The 15,560-nt window shown below is 47.6% G+C and overlaps 1 protein-coding gene across 1 annotated transcript; it reads left to right on the top strand.

The window, feature by feature from the left end:
- The first annotated feature begins 1,672 nt into the window (after positions 1-1,672).
- On the top strand, positions 1,673-2,978 carry LOC141572340 (spermatogenesis-associated protein 31D3-like). The gene is made up of 3 exons (XM_074337082.1): positions 1,673-1,680; positions 2,551-2,711; positions 2,899-2,978. Exons 1-3 carry the CDS (start codon positions 1,673-1,675, stop codon positions 2,976-2,978), a joined length of 249 nt encoding a protein of 82 aa, XP_074193183.1.
- The last annotated feature ends 12,582 nt before the right edge of the window (positions 2,979-15,560 follow it).

The raw sequence follows: 15,560 nt of genomic DNA, 5'->3' as shown, positions 1-15,560 counted from the left end.
AGGATTCAACCCAAAACCCCAAAAAAGTGATTTCCTGGCCCTGACTTGGGTTATTTAGAGTTTGGGAACTATGCAGGAGAACAGGGTTCCCCAGTACTTTATCATAGGTCATATTCCCATGTCAGGCATCACTCCACAGAGCCTTCCTCTGTGTTGGGCTGATCAGGAGAGAAGTCTGAGCCTCAGAGAGCTTCTGAGCAGAGGCTGGAGCCTGACCTCGGCCCCAGGTTACAGGGTCCTATGGGAGGGGGCAGAGATGCCATTGTTGGGCCTCAGATCCTACGCCGTCCTTGAGCAGAAGACTTCTGACTGAGAATACCAAGTGTGGACGTCATAGACAAAATCCTTCCTTGAGTGTGTGAAAGAGGGAGAAATTGAAAACATTTTGAGCCCCAAAAATTGATAAAAGGAAGGGACACCAAGTTCTAGTAATTAAAATAGAGTCACTGTATTCCTGGATCATGAATGTCTCAGTTACCTATGGAAAGAAGGGACAGAAACGATTACTTTCCTTTTTTCTCAGCATCAGGGCAGAGCCAAGAGGAGACGGAAAGGGGGGGCATGGAAAGGTAAGGTTCTGCCTCTTTCACCTAAGCTCTCCAAGGGTGACCCTGACTGTCCTTTCCATGAAATCCCAGGTCCATGATCTCTGAGGATATTAGTTGCCATATATGGTCCTTCTCAGAAAACAGAGTCATCAGAGGAGAGGCTCATGGGAAGGCAGTCAGACCCAGAGTCATTTCTCAGGTCCCCTGTTCTGCCATCCCTGGGCAGGAGCAGCGATGGAACTGAGCAATGTATGTTTCCCAATAGATGTGAAGACTCAGAACTTCTGTCTGTTAATTTTGTTTAAGTACTTTCACTTCTTGGATGATCAGATTCCTCTCTGATATAACCACTGACCTCTCTGCTTCACAGAGGGATTTGGATCATTAAATGAGATAATTCCACCTTTCAAAATGAGCGTGGTTGACCCAGAGTTACACCTGAGGTGGGGAGTCAGAGAATAGAAATCCTTCTAGCGGAACAGGCGTGGCCAGCCTAGGGGTTCAGCTGCCACTGTTTCCTTGGAAGCTCAGAGTCCATCTAGGTGTGGTAGAGGATTGATTCCAGGATTCAACCCAAAACCCCAAAAAAGTGATTTCCTGGCCCTGACTTGGGTTATTTAGAGTTTGGGAACTATGCAGGAGAACAGGGTTCCCCAGTACTTTATCAGAGGTCATATTCCCATGTCAGGCATCACTCCACAGAGCCTTCCTCTGTGTTGGGCTGATCAGGAGAGAAGGCTGAGCCTCAGAGAGCTTCTGAGCAGAGGCTGGAGCCTGACCTCGGCCCCAGGTTACAGGGTCCTATGGGAGAGGGCAGAGATGCCATTGTTGGGCCTCAGATCCTATGCCCTCCTTGAGCAGAAGACTTCTGACTGAGAATACCAAGTGTGGACGTCATAGACAAAATCCTTCCTTGAGTGTGTGAAAGAGGGAGAAATTGAAAACATTTTGAGCCCCAAAAATTGATGAAAGGAAGGGACAACAATTCCTAGTAATTAAAATAGGGTCATCGTATTCCTGGATCATGAATGTCTCAGTTACCTATGGAAAGAAGGGACAGAAACGATTATCTTCCTTTTTTCTCAGCATCAGGGCAGAGCCAAGAGGAGACGGAAAGGGGGGGCATGGAAAGGTAAGGTTCTGCCTCTTTCACCTAAGCTCTCCAAGGGTGACCCTGACTGTCCTTTCCATGAAATCCCAGGTCCATGATCTCTGAGGATATTAGTTGCCATATATGGTCCTTCTCAGAAAACAGAGTCATCAGAGGAGAGGCTCATGGGAAGGCAGTCAGACCCAGAGTCATTTCTCAGGTCCCCTGTTCTGCCATCCCTGGGCAGGAGCAGCGATGGAACTGAGCAATGAATGTTTCCCAATAGATGTGAAGACTCAGAACTTCTGTCTGTTAATTTTGTTTAAGTACTTTCACTTCTTGGATGATCAGATTCCTCTCTGATATAACCACTGACCTCTCTGCTTCACAGAGGGATTTGGATCATTAAATGAGATAATGTCTGAGAAAGTACTTTGCAAATGAAGCAACGGACACATGGGCACCTTGTTCGTGTTATCATCGGCCACTTGAGCTCATCTACTGCATCTTGGGGCTTTCACAGTCTCATATCACAATGGTCTCCACTGAAGGGACTCCCGTATGATACCTATGCATCTACCTTCATTCCATATAACTCACTCTCATGGTTTCCCAGGTTGGAGATATTACCAGAGGACAGAAGAGGAGAAAAAGAAGCTGATTTCTCTCCTGAAATGGTGACTACCCTTTCGCTCTCTTTGGTGCTCCCTCTTTAGCATGTCCTGTGCAGCCTTCCATAGTCTTAGGGGTAGCCATAGGGACGGGGAGGTGATTGAAGGCCTGGGGTGAGTGCTGTTGAGTGTATTGTGAAGTCAGGGATGTGGAACAATGTGAAGGACAGCAGGCTGCCTTCAGAGGGCCCCACCCCCAAGGTGCAGGAGGTCATCCTTTCTTTCTTCTGGTCCTGACTAGCTTTGTACCTCCTGTCTCTTGCAGCCTCCTGTGCCAGCATCATGCAACCATGCACTTTTGTCAACTATTTCATCCAGACCCCTTGTGTCAGGTGAGCAATAACGTCACTACTGAGGTCAATTGTCTGCTGTTCCCTGAGGCCCTGGATGATGCTACTCGCTGTGTGTCCCCTTTGGCTTCCACAGATTCAGTGACCGATTCACCATTCCCTCTGTCCCCACCTTCTCTTCACGACCTCCAGGAGATTCAATACCAGCCCCTCTACTTCAGCCTTTTCCCATCTCCACCCCCGATTCTCTCCCCTAAGCCAATGGCCCCTTAGGTGACTTGCCTTCACCTCAACACCAGGTGACTCTTTGCCACCAGAACCTTTTCGTCCCTTAGAATCTGCATCCCCAACGGATCATTCCCCACCCCAACCCCTTTGAACCCCACTACAAGGTACTCCAAGAGCAGATCCTCTTCTCCAACTAGAGGCCCCTTCGATTCTGAATACCATGTTTGTTAACCCCTGCGTATCCCTTACCAGATTTGTCACAGACAAGGAATAGCCTGGTTCACTTGCTCATCATCAGGCACTACCTATGCTGTCTACCTCACCAACACCCGGCTACAGTATCACTGTGACTCACTGTAAACCAATTGCCAAACTCCTGAAACCTGATCCAGAGAAAGCATCTCCAGATAGCTCCGGGGCATTGTCCACTTATCTCCCAAGCGTCACAGGCATCGATCATTGCAGCCTGTCACTGGCCAACCTTTCCTGGCATAGACTAGCTCTTGCCTAAGACGTATTCCCTTCACCCTTGACAAAGTGTGATTTCATGCAAGAGTTTCCCGCACTCCATTCTTGACAGGCCTCTTTTCGGGGGGACCCTGCCACCAAACGAGTAGGGAGAGGTCACCTTTTATTTTTCAAATTTGACATCCTTTCATTCCCAGAGAAACAGTCCAGAAGAGGAGGCATTTCCTCATGTGGAAGGGAAAGAGAGGGAAACATGATTCTTCAGTAACATATCTCAGTCAAGACTACGATCTAATATCTTCAGGAAAAAGAGTAGAATCAACTGCTGACGACCGTGAATCAGGAGTCACCCTTCGTTTCTGGAGCAGCAGAGGCAAGCCCATGGAACTGCATGACCATCGGCAGCCCTCACAACCTAGGACAAGCCATTACCCGGAAATCTTATAAGGGTAAGTGGGAATGTATTCTCACGCAACAGCCTAGCCATCTGTACACTCATAACTACCCCTAAAGAAAGGAAAGTCTGTGAGACTGATCCTTTCAGGGACTTTGCTTCACGGTTGTGCTTACAACCGTATGTCTCCCTGTTTGTCCCCAAAGCATGGCTGGTTAGTCAGTGACGGGTAAGATTCCTCAAGTGAGGAACAACCTAAGACAGTCACAGTCACAAAAGGGGCATCAGAGAACTCACGGGGTTGACAGATGTGGGCATAGACCCCAAACTTCCCCCGGCTAAGGACAGCTTCTACCAACACCTAAAGAAAGGAGAGTCTGTGAGACTGATCCTTTCAGGGACTTTGCTTCAGTTTTGTGCATACATCTTATGTGTCCCTTTTGGCCCCAAAGGATGGCTGGTTAGTCAACGACGGGTAAGATTCCTCAAGTGAGGAACAACCTAAGACAGTCACAGTCACGTAGGGGCCATCTGGAGAACTCACGGGTTTGACAGATGTGGGCATAGAGCCCGACCTTCCTCCGGCTAACGATAGCTTCTGCCTGTGTGGCTATATTCTTTCCCAAAACCTGCTTGGGAGGAGAATCAATGATATGATAACATCAGTTCTCCATCCATTCATTTCAGTATGTTGCTTAGTCTTCTTCCTGAGAGAAAATGCAAAAGGCTAGAAACTTCCCATAAAAGGGGCAGTCCCATGCCATCTGCACAGAGCACAGGACTAGATCAAGTGACAGCTGCCTTGATTGGCCTGAACCAATGTGAGAAATTCAAGAAGGGCATTGGGATGATCCTACAAGAGAAAGTGCTGTGTCTGAATGCAACAGTTGTCCCCTCTGCTCAAGAGCCCGATCCCTTCTCAGTGAAGTTTGTGAAAACTGAAGAGAAGGCAGAAGTTGTGGCCCTAGCAGGGCTGTTGTCAAGCAGCACCCTACCCATCTGTCCGCTCGTAACCACCCCTATTGAAAGGAAAGTCTGTGAGACTGATCCTTTCAGGGACTTTGCTTCAGGTTTGTGCTTACAACCGTATGTCTCCCTGTTTGTCCCCAAAGCATGGCTGGTTAGTCAATGACGGGTAAGATTCCTCAAGTGAGGAACAACCTAAGACAGTCACAGTCACAAAAGGGACATCGGAGAACTCACGGGGTTGACAGATGTGGGCATAGACCCCAAACTTCCCCCAGCTAAGGACAGCTTCTACCAACACCTAAAGAAAGGACAGTCCGTCAGACTGATCCTTTCAGGGACTTTGCTTCAGTATTGTGCTTACATCTTATGTGTCCCTTTGGCCCCAAACGATGGCTGGTTAGTCAATGACGGGTAAGATTCCTCAAGGGAGGAACAACCTAAGACAGACACAGTCACATAGGGGCCATGTGGAGAACTCACGGTGGTTGACAGAGTTGGGCATAGACCCCAACCTTCCTCCGGCTAAGGATAGGTTCTGCCTGTGTGGCTACATTCTTTCCCAAAACCTGCTTGGGAAGAGAATCAATGATATGATAACATCAGTTCTCCATCCATTCATTTCAGTATGTTGCTTAGTCTTCTTCCTGAGAGAAAATGCAAAAGGCTAGAAACTTCCCATAAAAGGGGCAGTCCCATGCCATCTGCACAGAGCACAGGACTAGATCAAGTGACAGCTGCCTTGACTGGCCTGAACCAATGTGAGAAATTCAAGAAGGGCATTGGGATGATCCTACAAGAGAAAGTGGTGTGTCTGAATGCAACAGTTGTCCCCTCTGCTCAAGAGCCCAATCCCTTCTCAGTGAAGTTTGTGAAAGCTGAAGAGAAGGCAGAAGTTCTGGCCCTAGCAGGGCTGTTGTCAAGCAGCACCCTACCCATCCGTCACTTTGTAACCACCCCTATTGAAAGGAAAGTCTGTGAGACTGATCCTTTCATGGATTTTGCTTCAGTAGTGTGCTGACACCTTACGTCTGACCCTTTGGCCCCAAAGGATGGCTGGTTAGTCAATGACGGGTAAGATTCCTCAAGTGAGGAACAACCTAAGACAGTCACAGTCACATAGGGGCCATCTGGAGAACTCACGGGGTTGACAGAGGTGGGCATAGACCCGACCTTCCCCGGCTCAGGATACCTTCTGCCTATGTGTCTATATTCCTTCCCACAACCTGCTTGGGAAGAGATTCAATGGTGTCATAACATCCGTTCTCCATTTATCCTGTTCAGTAAATTTCAGCCGTAAATGTTTTGTCTCTCAAGGGGGTACATGCTGAAATTGACCTGCAGCTGCTTGGAGGCAGGCATAATTAGTTCAAATCAGTTTCTTAGTGTAATGCTTGAAATTCACAAACCTTGGAGAAAACAATGTTGACGTTTTGTGTGTGCATCAATAAAAGCCACAAGACAGCCACGTTTGGGGCTCTCAGTCTATGAGGCTGTGAGACCCTTGGCCCCTGTTTAATAATTTCCTTGATTTCTTTTGTGACTTTCTCAACCCTTTGCCACCCTTCTCGAACGCTGCCTATGTTACACTGGACGACTTGTGGCGAACGTGGGGCTCGAGGAGGGAAGGACTACTACCGAAATTAACCGGTGGAGCAACGGCAAGGACTCTGGGTAACCGTCGCACGACAACTACTTGATAAGGAGGTAGGGAAGGTCCCAGAGAATTAACCAAAGAAAGGGGTATTGGATAAAGCCTTACTAAACACTGTTGTATGTGAGAGTGTGATTGTGTTAGTCATTGACTTTATAACCAAGATCCTTTGAGAGTTTATTTATATTTGTTTTATACTGATTTGAGTCGTGTGAATATCAAAATAATTATTCATTTTAATTATTTGAATTTGAGTCAGCCCTCTGATCGAGGAGATAAAAGCTAATTGAAATACACTAAAATTTGCTATGCAACATTCAGAGAACTAAGTATCAAAGAATCTGGGCCCATGTGAGGCAAAGCATTCTATAGGAGAGATGGATTTGAGGACATATATGACCCTACGTGTAAATGTCTGGGTACAAGCAAACATTCCAGGCAGTATTTCAGACTTTCAAGGAGGTGGACATGGTAAGGCCCCAGTCAAGGTCTCCACACATTAAAGGGGACCCAGGTAAAATCTAGGCTACAGATGGAACCAGCAGAACATTTCATTAAGATACATGTATAATGTGATGAAAGATGGTTTGGAAAATAGAATGGCAGGGTAGGCCAGAGGGACCTAGAGGTCCAAGAGGGGTGGAGGAGAACTGGGCTGGTGGGTGCGGGAGGGGCTGTGTCACAACACTTTGTGACTCATCAATGGTCTGTGATGCACGCTTGGCAATAAAGTCAAGGGTCTGCACACTCAGAGCTCAGTTGCCTCCAGCAGCATGGTGATTCAGATAATAGAATTTACAGAATGGAAGGTGTTCTTATTTCTGAATAGTCTCATTGACATTTGTCTGAGCTTGGCTCAAGATCTTTACAGGTGATTCTCACTTGCTTGTGTGGCTTGTGGTGGCTCCTTCTGTTCCTGTGCTACGCCTGGTACATCAGAGGAGAGGCTCATGGGAAGGCAGTCAGACCCAGAGTCATTTCTCAGGTCCCCTGTTCTGCCATCCCTGGGCAGGAGCAGCGATGGAACTGAGCAATGAATGTTTCCCAATAGATGTGAAGACTCAGAACTTCTGTCTGTTAATTTTGTTTAAGTACTTTCACTTCTTGGATGATCAGATTCCTCTCTGATATAACCACTGACCTCTCTGCTTCACAGAGGGATTTGGATCATTAAATGAGAAAGTACTTTGCAAATGAAGCAACGGACACATGGGCACCTTGTTCGTGTTATCATCGGCCACTTGAGCTCATCTACTGCATCTTGGGGCTTTCACAGTCTCATATCACAATGGTCTCCACTGAAGGGACTCCCGTATGATACCTATGCATCTACCTTCATTCCATATAACTCACTCTCATGGTTTCCCAGGTTGGAGATATTACCAGAGGACAGAAGAGGAGAAAAAGAAGCTGATTTCTCTCCTGAAATGGTGACTACCCTTTCGCTCTCTTTGGTGCTCCCTCTTTAGCATGTCCTGTGCAGCCTTCCATAGTCTTAGGGGTAGCCATAGGAACGGGGAGGTGATTGAAGGCCTGGGGTGAGTGCTGTTGAGTGTATTGTGAAGTCAGGGATGTGGAACAATGTGAAGGACAGCAGGCTGCCTTCAGAGGGCCCCACCCCCAAGGTGCAGGAGGTCATCCTTTCTTTCTTCTGGTCCTGACTAGCTTTGTACCTCCTGTCTCTTGCAGCCTCCTGTGCCAGCATCATGCAACCATGCACTTTTGTCAACTATTTCATCCAGACCCCTTGTGTCAGGTGAGCAATAACGTCACTACTGAGGTCAATTGTCTGCTGTTCCCTGAGGCCCTGGATGATGCTACTCGCTGTGTGTCCCCTTTGGCTTCCACAGATTCAGTGACCGATTCACCATTCCCTCTGTCCCCACCTTCTCTTCACGACCTCCAGGAGATTCAATACCAGCCCTCTACTTCAGCCTTTTCCCATCTCCATCCCGATTCTCTCTCCCTAAGCCAATGACCCCTTATGTGACTTGCCTTCACCTCAACACCAGGTGACTCTTTGCCACCAGAACCTTTTCGTCCCTTAGAATCTGCATCCCCAACGGATCATTCCCCACCCCAACCCCTTTGAACCCCACTACAAGGTACTCCAAGAGCAGATCCTCTTCTCCAACTAGAGGCCCCTTTGATTCTGAATACCATGTTTGTTAACCCCTGCATATCCCTTACCAGATTTGTCACAGACAAGGAATACCCTGGTTCACTTGCTCATCATCAGGCACTACCTATGCTGTCAACCTCACCAACACCCGGCTACAGTATCACTGTGACTCACTGTAAACCAATTGCCAAACTCCTGAAACCTGATCCAGAGAAAGCATCTCCAGATAGCTCCGGGGCATTGTCCACTTATCTCCCAAGCATCACAGGCATCGATCATTGCAGCCTGTCACTGGCCAACCTTTCCTGGCATAGACTAGCTCTTGCCTAAGACGTATTCCCTTCACCCTTGACAAAGTGTGATTTCATGCAAGAGTTTCCCGCACTCCATTCTTGACAGGCCTCTTTTCGGGGGGACCCTGCCACCAAACGAGTAGGGAGAGGTCACCTTTTATTTTTCAAATTTGACATCCTTTCATTCCCAGAGAAACAGTCCAGAAGAGGAGGCATTTCCTCATGTGGAAGGGAAAGAGAGGGAAACATGATTCTTCAGTAACATATCTCAGTCAAGACTACGATCTAATATCTTCAGGAAAAAGAGTAGAATCAACTGCTGACGACCGTGAATCAGGAGTCACCCTTCGTTTCTGGAGCAGCAGAGGCAAGCCCATGGAACTGCATGACCATCGGCAGCCCTCACAACCTAGGACAAGCCATTAGCCGGAAATCTTATAAGGGTAAGTGGGAATGTATTCTCACGCAACAGCCTAGCCGTCTGTACACTCATAACTACCCCTAAAGAAAGGAGAGTCTGTGAGACTGATCCTTTCAGGGACTCTGCTTCAGGTTTCTGCTTACAACCGTATGTCTCCCTGTTTGTCCCCAAAGGATGGCTGGTTAGTCAATGACGGGTAAGATTCCTCAAGTGAGGAACAACCTAAGACAGTCACAGTCACAAAAGGGACATCGGAGAACTCACGGGGTTGACAGATGTGGGCATAGACCCCAAACTTCCCCCGGCTAAGGACAGCTTCTACCAACACCTAAAGAAAGGAGAGTCTGTGAGACTGATCCTTTCAGGGACTTTGCTTCAGTTTTGTGCATACATCTTATGTGTCCCTTTTGGCCCCAAAGGATGGCTGGTTAGTCAACGACGGGTAAGATTCCTCAAGTGAGGAACAACCTAAGAGAAAGGAAAGTCTGTGAGACTGATCCTTTCAGGGACTTTGCTTCACGTTTGTGCTTACAACCGTATGTCTCCCTGTTTGTCCCCAAAGCATGGCTGGTTAGTCAATGACGGGTAAGATTCCTCAAGTGAGGAACAACCTAAGACAGTCACAGTCACAAAAGGGACATTGGAGAACTCACGTGGTTGACAGATGTGGGCATAAACCCCAAACTTCCCCCAGCTAAGGACAGCTTCTACCAACACCTAAAGAAAGGAGAGTCTGTCAGACTGATCCTTTCAGGGACTTTGCTTCAGTATTGTGCTTACATCTTATGTGTCCCTTTGGCCCCAAACGATGGCTGGTTAGTCAATGACGGGTAAGATTCCTCAAGGGAGGAACAACCTAAGACAGACACAGTCACATAGGGGCCATGTGGAGAACTCACGGTGGTTGACAGAGTTGCGCATAGACCCCAACCTTCCTCCGGCTAAGGATAGGTTCTGCCTGTGCAGCTACATTCTTTCCCACAACCTGCTTGGGAAGAGAATCAATGATATGATAACATCAGTTCTCCATCCATTCATTTCAGTATGTTGCTTAGTCTTCTTCCAGAGAGAAAATGCAAAAGGCTAGAAACTTCCCATAAAAGGGGCAGTCCCATGCCATCTGCACAGAGCACAGGACTAGATCAAGTGACAGCTGCCTTGACTGGCCTGAACCAATGTGAGAAATTCAAGATGGGCATTGGCATGATGCTACAGGAGAAAGTGGTGTATCTGAACGCAAATTTATTCCGTCTGCTCAAGAGCCCAATCCCTTCCCAGTGAAGTTTGTGAAAGCTGAAGAGAAGGCAGAAGTACTGGCCCAGGCAGGGCTGTTGTCAAGCAGCAACCTACCCATCCGTCCCCTCGTACCTACCCCTAAAGAACGTAGAGTCTGTGAGACTGATCCTATCAGGAAATTTGCTTCAGTTTTGTGCTTACATCTTATGTCTCCCTGTTTGTCCCCAAAGCATGGCTGATTAGTCAATGACGGGTAAGATTCCTCAAGTGAGGAACAACCTAAGACAGTCACAGTCACAAAAGGGACATCGGAGAACTCACGGGGTTGACAGATGTGGGCATAGACCCCAAACTTCCCCGGCTAAGGACAGCTTCTACCAACACCTAAAGAAAGGAGAGTCTGTGAGACTGATCCTTTCAGGGACTTTGCTTCAGTATTGTGCTTACATCTTATGTGTCCCTTTTGGCCCCAAACGATGGCTGGTTAGTCAATGACGGGTAAGATTCCTCAAGGGAGGAACAACCTAAGACAGACACAGTCACATAGGGGCCATCTGGAGAACTCACGGTGGTTGACAGAGTTGGGCATAGACCCCGACCTTCCTCCGGCTAAGGATAGGTTCTGCCTGTGCAGCTACATTCTTTCCCACAACCTGCTTGGGAAGAGAATCAATGATATGATAACATCAGTTCTCCATCCATTCATTTCAGTATGTTGCTTAGTCTTTTTCCTGAGAGAAAATGCAAAAGGCTAGAAAATTCCCATAAACGGGGCAGTCCCATGCCATCTGCACAGAGCACAGGACTAGATCAAGTGACAGCTGCCTTTACTGGTCTGAACCAATGTGAGAAATTCAAGAAGGGCATTGGGATGATCCTACAAGAGAAAATGGTGTGTCTGAATGCAACAGTTGTCCCCTCTGCTCAAGAGCCTGATCCCTTCCAAGTGAAGTTTGTGAAAGCTGAAGAGAAGGCAGAAGTTCTGGCCCTAGCAGGGCTGTTGTCAAGCAGCACCCTACACATCCGTCCCTTTGTAACCAACCACCCCTATTGAAAGGAAAGTCTGTGATACTGATCCTTTCATGGATTTTGCTTCAGTAGTGTGCTGACACCTTACGTCTGACTCTTTGGCCCCAAAGGATGGCTGGTTAGTCAATGACGGGTAAGATTCCTCAAGTGAGGAACAACCTAAGACAGTCACAGTCACATAGGGGCCATCTGGAGAACTCACGGGGTTGACAGAGGTGGGCATAGACCCCGACCTTCCCCCGGCTCAGGATACCTTCTGCCTATGTGTCTATATTCCTTCCCACAACCTGCTTGGGAAGAGATTCAATGGTGTCATAACATCCGTTCTCCATTTATCCTGTTCAGTAAATTTCAGCCGTAAATGTTTTGTCTCTCAGGGAGGTACATGCTGAAATTGACCTGCAGCTGCTTGGAGGCAGGCATAATTAGTTCAAATCAGTTTCTTAGTGTAATGCGTGAAATTCACAAACCTTGGAGAAAACAATGTTGACGTTTTGTGTGTGCATCAATAAAAGCCACAAGACAGCCCCGTTTGGGGCTCTCAGTCTATGAGGCTGTGAGACCCTTGGCCCCTGTTTAATAATTTCCTTGATTTCTTTTTGTGACTTTCTCAACCCTTTGCCACCCCTTCTCGAACGCACGCTGCCTATGTTACACTGGACGCGACTTGTGGCGCCCAACGTGGGGCTCGAGGAGGGAAGGACTACTACGAGTCGAAATTAACCGGTGGAGCAACGGCAAGGACTCTGGGTAACCGTCGCACGACAACTACTTGATAAGGAGGTAGGGAAGGTCCCAGAGAATTAACCAAAGAAAGGGGGTATTGGATAAAGCCTTACTAAACACTCTTGTATGTGAGAGTGTGATTGTGTTAGTCATTGACTTTATAACCAAGATCCTTTGAGAGTTTATTTATATTTGTTTTATACTGATTTGAGTCGTGTGAATATCAAAATAATTATTCATTTTAATTATTTGAATTTGAGTCAGCCCCTCTGATCGAGGAGATAAAAGCTAATTGAAATACACTAAAATTTGCTATGCAACATTCAGAGAACTAAGTATCAAAGAATCTGGGCCCATGTGAGGCAAAGCATTCTATAGGAGAGATGGATTTGAGGACATATATGACCCTACGTGTAAATGTCTGGGTACAAGCAAACATTCCAGGCAGTATTTCAGACTTTCAAGGAGGTGGACATGGTAAGGCCCCAGTCAAGGTCTCCACACATTAAAGGGGGACCCAGGTAAAATCTAGGCTACAGATGGAACCAGCAGAACATTTCATTAAGATACATGTATAATGTGATGAAAGATGGTTTGGAAAATAGAATGGCAGGGTAGGCCAGAGGGACCTAGAGGTCCAAGAGGGGTGGAGGGAATGCTGGGCTGGTGGGTGCGGGAGGGGCTGTGTCACAACACTTTGTGACTCATCAATGGTCTGTGATGCACGCTTGGCAATAAAGTCAAGGGTCTGCACACTCAGAGCTCAGTTGCCTCCAGCAGCATGGTGATTCAGATAATAGAATTTACAGAATGGAAGGTGTTCTTATTTCTGAATAGTCTCATTGACATTTGTCTGAGCTTCGGCTCAAGATCTTTACAGGTGATTCTCACTTGCTTGTGTGGCTTGTGGTGGCTCCTTCTGTTCCTGTGCTACGCCTGGTACATCAGAGGAGAGGCTCATGGGAAGGCAGTCAGACCCAGAGTCATTTCTCAGGTCCCCTGTTCTGCCATCCCTGGGCAGGAGCAGCGATGGAACTGAGCAATGAATGTTTCCCAATAGATGTGAAGACTCAGAACTTCTGTCTGTTAATTTTGTTTAAGTACTTTCACTTCTTGGATGATCAGATTCCTCTCTGATATAACCACTGACCTCTCTGCTTCACAGAGGGATTTGGATCATTAAATGAGAAAGTACTTTACAAATGAAGCAACGGACACATGGGCACCTTGTTCGTGTTATCATCGGCCACTTGAGCTCATCTACTGCATCTTGGGGCTTTCACAGTCTCATATCACAATGGTCTCCACTGAAGGGACTCCCGTATGATACCTATGCATCTACCTTCATTCCATATAACTCACTCTCATGGTTTCCCAGGTTGGAGATATTACCAGAGGACAGAAGAGGAGAAAAAGAAGCTGATTTCTCTCCTGAAATGGTGACTACCCTTTCGCTCTCTTTGGTGCTCCCTCTTTAGCATGTCCTGTGCAGCCTTCCATAGTCTTAGGGGTAGCCATAGGAACGGGGAGGTGATTGAAGGCCTGGGGTGAGTGCTATTGAGTGTATTGTGAAGTCAGGGATGTGGAACAATGTGAAGGACAGCAGGCTGCCTTCAGAGGGCCCCACCCCCAAGGTGCAGGAGGTCATCCTTTCTTTCTTCTGGTCCTGACTAGCTTTGTACCTCCTGTCTCTTGCAGCCTCCTGTGCCAGCATCATGCAACCATGCACTTTTGTCAACTATTTCATCCAGACCCCTTGTGTCAGGTGAGCAATAACGTCACTACTGAGGTCAATTGTCTGCTGTTCCCTGAGGCCCTGGATGATGCTACTCGCTGTGTGTCCCCTTTGGCTTCCACAGATTCAGTGACCGATTCACCATTCCCTCTGTCCCCACCTTCTCTTCACGACCTCCAGGAGATTCAATACCAGCCCCTCTACTTCAGCCTTTTCCCATCTCCATCCCCGATTCTCTCCCCTAAGCCAATGACCCCTTATGTGACTTGCCTTCACCTCAACACCAGGTGACTCTTTGCCACCAGAACCTTTTCGTCCCTTAGAATCTGCATCCCCAACGGATCATTCCCCACCCCAACCCCTTTGAACCCCACTACAAGGTACTCCAAGAGCAGATCCTCTTCTCCAACTAGAGGCCCCTTTGATTCTGAATACCATGTTTGTTAACCCCTGCATATCCCTTACCAGATTTGTCACAGACAAGGAATACCCTGGTTCACTTGCTCATCATCAGGCACTACCTATGCTGTCAACCTCACCAACACCCGGCTACAGTATCACTGTGACTCACTGTAAACCAATTGCCAAACTCCTGAAACCTGATCCAGAGAAAGCATCTCCAGATAGCTCCGGGGCATTGTCCACTTATCTCCCAAGCGTCACAGGCATCGATCATTGCAGCCTGTCACTGGCCAACCTTTCCTGGTATAGACTAGCTCTTGCCTAAGACGTATTCCCTTCACCCTTGACAAAGTGTGATTTCATGCAAGAGTTTCCTGCCCTCCATTCTTTACAGGCCTCTTTTCGGGGGACCCTGCCACCAAACGAGTAGGGAGAGGTCACCTTTTATTTTTCAAATTTGACATCCTTTCATTCCCAGAGAAACAGTCCAGAAGAGGAGGCATTTCCTCATGTGGAAGGGAAAGAGAGGGAAACATGATTCTTCAGTAACATATCTCAGTCAAGACTACGATCTAATATCTTCAGGAAAAAGAGTAGAATCAACTGCTGACGACCGTGAATCAGGAGTCACCCTTCGTTTCTGGAGCAGCAGAGGCAAGCCCATGGAACTGCATGACCATCGGCAGCCCTCACAACCTAGGACAAGCCATTAGCCGGAAATCTTATAAGGGTAAGTGGGAATGTATTCTCACGCAACAGCCTAGCCATCTGTACACTCATAACTACCCCTAAAGAAAGGAGAGTCTGTGAGACTGATCCTTTCAGGGACTTTGCTTCACGGTTGTGCTTACAACCGTATGTCTCCCTGTTTGTCCCCAAAGCATGGCTGGTTAGTCAATGACGGGTAAGATTCCTCAAGTGAGGAACAACCTAAGACAGTCACAGTCACAAAAGGGACATCGGAGAACTCACGGGGTTGACAGACGTGGGCATAGACCCCAAACTTCCCCCGGCTAAGGACAGCTTCTACCAACACCTAAAGAAAGGAGTGTCTGTGAGACTGATCCTTTCAGGGACTTTGCTTCAGTTTTGTGCTTACATCTTATGTGTCCCTTTTGGCCCCAAAGGATGGCTGGTTAGTCAATGACGGGTAAGATTCCTCAAGTGAGGAACAACCTAAGACAGTCACAGTCACGTAGGGGCCATCTGGAGAACTCACGGGGTTGACAGAGGTGGGCATAGACCCCAACCTTCCTCCGGCTAAGGATAGCTTCTGCCTGTGTGGCT

The sequence above is a fragment of the Rhinolophus sinicus genome, linkage group LG06 (genome assembly GCF_036562045.2).
Source record: "Rhinolophus sinicus isolate RSC01 linkage group LG06, ASM3656204v1, whole genome shotgun sequence".
NCBI lineage: Eukaryota > Metazoa > Chordata > Mammalia > Chiroptera > Rhinolophidae > Rhinolophus > Rhinolophus sinicus.
Note: the sequence above shows the minus strand (reverse complement) of the source record. Positions and strands in the feature narration are given on the sequence as shown.

Excerpts from the sequence above, each read along its gene's own strand:
- LOC141572340 (XM_074337082.1), top strand. Across the intron at positions 2,712-2,898 it reads CCTGGATGATGCTACTCGCT|GTGACTCTTTGCCACCAGAA; the intron begins GTGTGTCCCCTT and ends CCTCAACACCAG.